Source organism: Labrus bergylta, chromosome 14 (assembly GCF_963930695.1).
Source record: "Labrus bergylta chromosome 14, fLabBer1.1, whole genome shotgun sequence".
NCBI classification, from domain to species: domain Eukaryota; kingdom Metazoa; phylum Chordata; class Actinopteri; order Labriformes; family Labridae; genus Labrus; species Labrus bergylta.
Genome location: NC_089208.1, coordinates 17,177,985 through 17,187,382, shown reverse-complemented (window position 1 = coordinate 17,187,382; position 9,398 = coordinate 17,177,985). Strand labels below are relative to the sequence as shown.

At 35.8% G+C, this 9,398-nt stretch overlaps 2 protein-coding genes across 2 annotated transcripts; both read left to right on the top strand.

Moving 5' to 3' along the window:
- The first annotated feature begins 1,106 nt into the window (after window positions 1–1,106).
- LOC109991716 (olfactory receptor 1-like) lies at window positions 1,107–2,795 on the top strand. The gene has a single exon (XM_020644066.2). The coding sequence runs from the start codon at window positions 1,149–1,151 to the stop codon at window positions 2,193–2,195; it is 1,047 nt and encodes a 348-aa protein (XP_020499722.2). The 5' UTR covers window positions 1,107–1,148; the 3' UTR covers window positions 2,196–2,795.
- Window positions 2,796–5,710: 2,915 nt separating this feature from the next.
- On the top strand, window positions 5,711–7,420 carry LOC109991715 (olfactory receptor 1-like). Its single transcript, XM_020644065.2, has one exon. It carries the CDS (start codon window positions 5,838–5,840, stop codon window positions 6,816–6,818), a length of 981 nt encoding a protein of 326 aa, XP_020499721.2. The 5' UTR covers window positions 5,711–5,837; the 3' UTR covers window positions 6,819–7,420.
- Window positions 7,421–9,398: the final 1,978 nt, after the last annotated feature.

Here is a 9,398-nt window from a genome sequence, read left to right as displayed (position 1 = left end):
GAAGTATGTTGAAGGCAGGTGGAAATAAAAGCTTTTCTTGCATGTGCTGAATACAAACCAGCTTCTTTACTTGGTAATTTATTGTTTATGAGGGAAGTTCTTTTACTCTTAAATTCTACTCTTCAAATTTAATGTTCTGTAGTTCTAACAATTCAGTAGAGTAATACATCTTCTCTCTACATAATCTAATTGTGTCAATTACAGGCGATTGATTAAAACAATATTCAAGCACATCCACAATTTCTATTTGGGCTTATAGCAGTATTGGGACTGAATATGTCATAAAAACGGTAAGGTGTAGTTTGTTCAAGCTCATATTTCTTTGTCAGATCTTTTGTTAGTTGATCAGGGATACAAGTGATGGAGTGGACTTGTTATCGCCAGTATTAAAAAATATTATAGACTTACACGGGTTGAAGCCAAAGGACTTTATCAGGACAACCTCAGCCTAGTCAGTCATGGCAAATAATGAGTCTGTTTCTACCTGTTTAATAAGGTTTTTTTCTTTTCCATTATTGCCATGTATTTTCTAATTGATAAAGGTCTCTGTAAAAAAATACAACAAAAATGATGATCCAGATCTTCTCCTTCATAGTGTTACGAGATAACTCTTGTTGTAAAATGGAGTTTTAAAAATGAAAATAAATACATTGATTTCTGCTCGGCTGTAGTTGTTCCAGTGGGGAGTGGATTTTGGTTGCGTTTAATATGATTGGTATTACTGTTAAGTTTTGATTTTATCTAAAGATACTGATGTGATGATGGATTGTGCTTCAACATAGATACAAGTAGAAACAACAAGTAGAAACAACAAGCTACAAAAAAATGGAATTGAAATGATTATTGAAGCGTATGTGATTCGCCTTTCTACTTTTATTTAATCTCATTTTCATAATAGATGGAATGACTTCTTGGTGGAAGTAGTTACTGCATCTCAGTTGATAGTTGAACAAAACAATGACATAAGCCCCCAAGACAGTCACACATGAGACATAAATTGGGATCTTGAGTGACAGGGCTAACTACACATCTCCTGTCTCTCTGGGACAAAGGAAACGTATAACTGTCAGGCCCCTCACAAACGGAGCCACAAGCGTGATCTACACACTTGAGTCACAGGTGAGTTTAACATATTCAGCTGTAATCAAATGGTGAAACAATGTTCTCCTCAAATGCGTGTTTTGTTTCTACATCTAGGGAAACAGGCGTTCACAATGGGTCCAGAAGTAAGAGCTGCCATCATATTGAATGCCACATTTGTTCGTCCTGCAAAGTTCTATCTCAATGGGTTCGCCAACATGCCTCATGAAAAGTATTACTATGTGTTTTTGTGTTTTGTCTACATCATGACTGTTCTGGGGAACGGCCTCCTTCTCACAGTCATTTACCTGGTGGAGGCTCTGCATACTCCTAAATACATGCTGGTGTTTAACCTGGCTTTCGCTGATTTGTGTGGCAGCACTGCTCTCATCCCAAAACTCTTAGAAACATTCTTGTTTAACAAAAGGTACATTGTCTACGAGGCGTGTTTGAGTTATATGTTCTTTGTTTTATTCTTTGCAAGCATGCAGTCATGGACACTTGTCACAATGGCCTATGACAGATTCATTGCAATTTGTTTTCCTTTAAGGTACCATAGTATTGTGACTAAACCAGCTATTGGCTTAATGCTTCTGTTTTCATGGGTTTTTATAGTGAGTATTATCGCGCCCATTATTAAGCTCATTGATCGCCTCTCATTTTGTAGATCTTTGGTGATACAGACTTTTTTCTGTGATCACTCCCCTGTTTATCGTCTGGCTTGTAATGACACCTCTATAAATAACATTATGGCATATGTTGCTTTTCTAACATTTATTTGTATTCCTTTTGTATTGATAGGCTTGACATATATGTGTATTTCAATAGCACTGAGCAGGATAGCATCAGGACAGGAACGACTCAAAGCATTCAAAACTTGTAGCTCTCATCTGATCCTTGTGGCAATTTTCTACCTACCATTATTTGGCACCAACATAGGTTCAGTGACGACCAACCTTCAACCAAATGTCCGAATGATTAACTCCTCTCTGACACACACCATACCAGCTCTTCTCAACCCAATTATCTACTCTTTAAAGACAGAGGAAGTGCTGAGCTCTATCAAGAAGCTATTGAACAGAAAAAGAATTACTAACACAACTAAGAAATTGTGACCTCTTCATCACTTCCATAATGTCTTGTTTAAGGAGTGTTATAGTAGCATTGTTCTGTTTTTACTTTTTATTCTAAACTCTTACATAAGTGCTGTAAGTATATTTCAAGGATTTTTTTTAATCATGTGCTGTTGCTGTAAAAAAAAAGGGGCATGATATGCCTTGTATTTCACAAGAGGTGATTCTGTGCCAGTACAATTGTTGTTGTTTCTGCGTTCCGTTTATCATACCAATTATTTTGGTCAAATATCCACTACTTCAATTTCATTAATTACTGTTTTACATTTTTGAAAATTGTCCAAGATGTAATAATGTCTGTCTTGAGAGTTGGACCGACATTTGACTGTGAACAGGCCCCTGTCTTGTCCAGTTCGAGTCCATCAATCCACTGGAACTTGAGGTCAACCTTTTAGAACTAATTTGATGTCAATCCATTGTTTTAGTTGATATTTGAGGAAAAAAGCCTAATATTATACTGCTCCTGTTCCTTATTTATTTTGAATGCTTTTCTTTGTCATATATTATAATAAACTAAATGTCCTTCGGTTTTGAGTTTTGGTTGAATAAAACAAATTATATCAATGCATGCCCATTGTTTCATTCAAATTATTACAAAATGCTCTCTGATTTTTCCGAAATGTCATAGATTAATCTTTTATTTTATAAGGAAAAAGAGAGAAAAATTCAGAGTTTTTGAAAGAATGCGATGTGTATAAATGTGCAACACAAAACAAAGATAGATATTTAAGGGGACCTATGCATTCCTCATTAAGCATGGCAAAATCAACTGAAATCACAGCAAAATATTCATACAACATTTTATATTTTTGCTAATTATTAATCATACGCTACATGCTGGTCACATTGGCTGAAGTGGTGTACACTTCAACATAAGGCTGGGTGAAGAAAAATGTTATTACCAAAAAAATGTCATATCAGTCAAAATCAATAATTTGTCACAATACTGTAAATGTCATATCAATATTTCTTTCAAATTTAAAGGCTGTTTTTTGCTCCTGAGTGAGAGTTTCCATTCTGTTCCAATCGTCTGTAAGCCTGCCTACCCATATCCCTGTGACATGATTGTCGTCTTTTTCTTCTCTTTATTGTCAGGTGGCAGCTAGTGTCACTTCAACATGATGCAACTTAACAACAGCTTTTTGATCTTCATATCATCATCCAATCTTTTAGTTGATATTTAAATTAGACAACTACCTGTTTAGAGTATTTTAAGGCTACAACAAAGCACAGCAGTGCCTTGTACCAAATGCAAACATCTGCACATTATGCTCACATTAACAATGCTAGTATGCTGATGTTAAGCATATATACAATGTGCACTAAATGCTGAGCCTAATGGTTTGCTATCACTAACACTTACACAATAGCACTGAAGACAAAGTACAGCTGAAGTTGGTTTAAGTGTCTTCATTTTGTAGGTCTTTGTAACAACCCTAGATTTAAGGCAGATTCCAGAGGAGGATTTTGTGTACCTCATTCTATGGGAACTCAGCAGATATTTGCCATGAAATTTAATGACAAAATAAAGATTTTCAGCGTACTTGTGGGTCCAGAGGGAACATAAGTTGTTGGATATAAAGCCTTAAATCTAACCCATATTTGATTCAAGGTTACATATTATACTTCTTTTCAACAAGTTTCATTAAGTCTCAGGGCTCCCTAAACCATGTCTTTGAAGTTTTGTGCTCAGAATCCTCTCTGATCCTGTATTTGATCATGACTATAAGCCCCTCTATTTCAGCCCTGCTCAGAACAGACTGTTTCTGTGTCTGTAACTTTAAATGCAAATAAGCTGTGTCTGACCACACCCCTCTTTGGAAAGGCTTGGGTGACTTTGGCTTTCTGACTCCATGCCCTGTTGTTTATGATGAAAAGGTGGACTCAGAGGGCAGAACACCTAGCTGTGGAAGTGTCACTCACCTGGGGGAGGGGTTACAATCCTTTGAGAAGTCATGAAGGGGAAAATCTCCAAACGGCCTGTTTGAGCACACGTTTTCTGAAAAGTGGAGAAGGCAAACAATCAAGCTGCCACCTCCAGTATTTAAAAATGAAGCCCATATGTACATGTTTCTTTTTATTTATTTAATTATATAAATATATGTTTTGTTTAATTGTATGTGTTTTCTCTGTTGTGTCTTGGGATATGAATGTAAATATCTCATGTGATCCTGATGTCACTCTCCAAAAGTGTAAACTAAGTTAAATGTTATGGTATTGTTTTTGGTTTGTAAAAACTTGTAAGTATGACTCTGTGAGGGAAAGCATGAAACTAATAAAACATAATTCTAATTTTTTATTTTTTATTTTTAATTAAGCCCATATGGAAGTACAAAATCCTGCAGTTTTTTTGAGTGTCTGTTTGAGGCTGGCTGCAGGCTGCAGAAACACTGGAAGTCACATACACATCCGGTCAAAATAGCCAGTTTCTACTACAGAAGTTAACATATTTACAGCCTGGTACAAAAAACTAAATAGATCTAATTAGCTAATTAGCTAATCAGGACATACTGTACAGGGGGGATGAATTCATTGTTAACTCATCTATTTTGATTTTATGAAGGATAAGCTATATTCAGCATGGCAACAGCCATCGATGGGACTCCAAAACCTTGATAGCTTTTTTTCAGTGGTAACTGGTATTGAAAAAACACAAGAATTGATTGCCATGAAACTTCTTACAATAATCTTTTGTGATTTTGAGTGCAACATTTGAACAGCTACTAGATAGATTGCTTTCAATTTGGTGACATTTCCAATGTCCCCGACTGAATCAGTTGTAAATAATTAGTTTGCTTATGACTTTGTTCACCATCGACACAACCAACATTATTAGGCCACATTTTCATTTTTCAACACTTACATTTCTGACTAATTATGTTGCTTGTGTTTAAAAAATATGTAATGTGTCTTCTTGCATGAAAAGTAAGCTTAAATAAGTATGATGAAAATGCTAAGGCTATTTCACAAATATTTCCCCATGCTGTTGCAGGAATTGCTCACTTCAAATGAAACATGGTGTTATGTATGACATACTCACATGATCAATGGACACATTTTTTTTTTTTTATTTCAATACAAATGAATATACCTTAAAGATATCCCCTTAAACTAGCTTCATGTTGTGGAGAATATTACTATTACTGTTTAATGTTAACCACTGTATATTTGTGTTAATATTGCATATTGTATCTCAAATCAAGTTACGTTCTATATCTAGTTACATGTTTCAATGAAGTAAGTCTTTCTTTAAATCGCTCCTTAAATAAGCTGTTGTTTCTAAATCTTTCTTGATTTGAATCACGGATGTGCTGAGTATTCAGTATCCTGTAGTGAACGCTCAGCCAGTTGCAGCAGAGATGACTACAACTTAAGAACAGTAAAGTTTACTTTCTATCCAACTGCTGACCATGTGACGCTGCCCCATGCATTTCTGCTGTATAAAAGTCAGATCTCACACAGTACCACTCACTTTCATGAGGCGCACACTCGATGTTGTCTGAGGTGAGCTTGGCTCCAACATTTCTACTTACTGCGTCTACTTATTTCTACAATTTACTGCGTCGTTCTTTGTCATTTCAACAGTTATTTTTGACCTTACGTCTAGGGAAACAGGCGTTCGCAATGGGTCCAGAAGTAAGAGCTGCCATCATATTGAATGCCACATTTGTTCGTCCTGCAAAGTTCTATCTCAATGGGTTCACCAACATGCCTCATGAAAAGTATTACTATGTGTTTTTGTGTTTTGTCTACATCATGACTGTTCTGGGGAACGGCCTCCTTCTCACAGTCATTTACCTGGTGGAGGCTCTGCATACTCCTAAATACATGCTGGTGTTTAACCTGGCTTTCGCTGATTTGTGTGGCAGCACTGCTCTCATCCCAAAACTCTTAGAAACATTCTTGTTTAACAAAAGGTACATTGTCTACGAGGCGTGTTTGAGTTATATGTTCTTTGTTTTATTCTTTGCAAGCATGCAGTCATGGACACTTGTCACAATGGCCTATGACAGATTCATTGCAATTTGTTTTCCTTTAAGGTACCATAGTATTGTGACTAAACCAGCTATTGGCTTAATGCTTCTGTTTTCATGGGTTTTTATTGTGAGTATTATCGCGCCCATTATTAAGCTCATTGATCGCCTCTCATTTTGTAGATCTTTGGTGATACAGACTTTTTTCTGTGATCACTCCCCTGTTTATCGTCTGGCTTGTAATGACACCTCTATAAATAACATTATGGCATATGTTGCTTTTCTAACATTTATTTGTATTCCTTTTGTATTGATAGGCTTGACATATATGTGTATTTCAATAGCACTGAGCAGGATAGCATCAGGACAGGAACGACTCAAAGCATTCAAAACTTGTAGCTCTCATCTGATCCTTGTGGCAATTTTCTACCTACCATTATTTGGCACCAACATAGGTGCAGTGACGACCAACCTTCAACCAAACGTCCGAATGATTAACTCCTCTCTGACACACACCATACCAGCTCTTCTCAACCCAATTATCTACTCTTTAAAGACAGAGGAAGTGCTGAGCTCTATCAAGAAGCTATTGTACAGAAAAAGAATTACTAACACAACTAAGAAATTGTGACCTCTTCATCACTTCCATAATGTCTTGTTTAAGGAGTGTTATAGTAGCATTGTTCTGTTTTTACTTTTTATTCTAAACTCTTACATAAGTGCTGTAAGTATATTTCAAGGATTTTCTTTTAATCATGTGCTGTTGCTGTAAAAAAAAAAGGGGCATGATATGCCTTGTATTTCACGAGAGGTGATTCTGTGCCAGTACAATTGTTGTTGTTTTTGCGTTCCGTTTATCAAACCAATTATTTTGGTCAAATATCCACTACTTCAATTTCATTAATTACTGTTTTACATTTTTGAAAATTGTCCAAGATGTAATAATGTCTGTCTTGAGAGTTGGACCGACATTTGACTGTGAACAGGCCCCTGTCTTGTCCAGTTCGAGTCCATCAATCCACTGGAACTTGAGGTCAACCTTTTAGAACTAATTTGATGTCAATCCATTGTTTTAGTTGATATTTGAGGAAAAAAGCCTAATATTATACTGCTCCTGTTCCTTATTTATTTTGAATGCTTTTCTTTGTCATATATTATAATAAACTAAATGTCCTTCGGTTTTGAGTTTTGGTTGAATAAAACAAATTATATCAATGCATGCCCATTGTTTCATTCAAATTATTACAAAATGCTCTCTGATTTTTCCGAAATGTCATAGATTAATCTTTTATTTTATAAGGAAAAAGAGAGAAAAATTCAGAGTTTTTGAAAGAATGCGATGTGTATAAATGTGCAACACAAAACAAAGATAGATATTTAAGGGGACCTATGCATTCCTCATTAAGCATGGCAAAATCAACTGAAATCACAGCAAAATATTCATACAACATTTTATATTTTTGCTAATTATTAATCATACGCTACATGCTGGTCACATTGGCTGAAGTGGTGTACACTTCAACATAAGGCTGGGTGAAGAAAAATGTTATTACCAAAAAAATGTCATATCAGTCAAAATCAATAATTTGTCACAATACTGTAAATGTCATATCAATATTTCTTTCAAATTTAAAGGCTGTTTTTTGCTCCTGAGTGAGAGTTTCCATTCTGTTCCAATCGTCTGTAAGCCTGCCTACCCATATCCCTGTGACATGATTGTCGTCTTTTTCTTCTCTTTATTGTCAGGTGGCAGCTAGTGTCACTTCAACATGATGCAACTTAACAACAGCTTTTTGATCTTCATATCATCATCCAATCTTTTAGTTGATATTTAAATTAGACAACTACCTGTTTAGAGTATTTTAAGGCTACAACAAAGCACAGCAGTGCCTTGTACCAAATGCAAACATCTGCACATTATGCTCACATTAACAATGCTAGTATGCTGATGTTAAGCATATATACAATGTGCACTAAATGCTGAGCCTAATGGTTTGCTATCACTAACACTTACACAATAGCACTGAAGACAAAGTACAGCTGAAGTTGGTTTAAGTGTCTTCATTTTGTAGGTCTTTGTAACAACCCTAGATTTAAGGCAGATTCCAGAGGAGGATTTTGTGTACCTCATTCTATGGGAACTCAGCAGATATTTGCCATGAAATTTAATGACAAAATAAAGATTTTCAGCGTACTTGTGGGTCCAGAGGGAACATAAGTTGTTGGATATAAAGCCTTAAATCTAACCCATATTTGATTCAAGGTTACATATTATACTTCTTTTCAACAAGTTTCATTAAGTCTCAGGGCTCCCTAAACCATGTCTTTGAAGTTTTGTGCTCAGAATCCTCTCTGATCCTGTATTTGATCATGACTATAAGCCCCTCTATTTCAGCCCTGCTCAGAACAGACTGTTTCTGTGTCTGTAACTTTAAATGCAAATAAGCTGTGTCTGACCACACCCCTCTTTGGAAAGGCTTGGGTGACTTTGGCTTTCTGACTCCATGCCCTGTTGTTTATGATGAAAAGGTGGACTCAGAGGGCAGAACACCTAGCTGTGGAAGTGTCACTCACCTGGGGGAGGGGTTACAATCCTTTGAGAAGTCATGAAGGGGAAAATCTCCAAACGGCCTGTTTGAGCACACGTTTTCTGAAAAGTGGAGAAGGCAAACAATCAAGCTGCCACCTCCAGTATTTAAAAATGAAGCCCATATGTACATGTTTCTTTTTATTTATTTAATTATATAAATATATGTTTTGTTTAATTGTATGTGTTTTCTCTGTTGTGTCTTGGGATATGAATGTAAATATCTCATGTGATCCTGATGTCACTCTCCAAAAGTGTAAACTAAGTTAAATGTTATGGTATTGTTTTGGTTTGTAAAAACTTGTAAGTATGACTCTGTGAGGGAAAGCATGAAACTAATAAAACATAATTCTAATTTTTTATTTTTTATTTTTAATTAAGCCCATATGGAAGTACAAAATCCTGCAGTTTTTTTGAGTGTCTGTTTGAGGCTGGCTGCAGGCTGCAGAAACACTGGAAGTCACATACACATCCGGTCAAAATAGCCAGTTTTTACTACAGAAGTTAACATATTTACAGCCTGGGTCAAAAAACGAAATAGATCTAATTAGCTAATTTCTCGATCAGGACATACTGTACAGGGGGGATGAATTCATTGTTAACTCATCTATTTTGATTTTATGA

Coding starts and splice junctions, on each gene's coding strand:
- LOC109991716 (XM_020644066.2), top strand. CDS start 1,149: ATGGTGAAACAATGTTCTCCTCAAATGCGTGTTTTGTTTCTACATCTA.
- LOC109991715 (XM_020644065.2), top strand. CDS start 5,838: ATGGGTCCAGAAGTAAGAGCTGCCATCATATTGAATGCCACATTTGTT.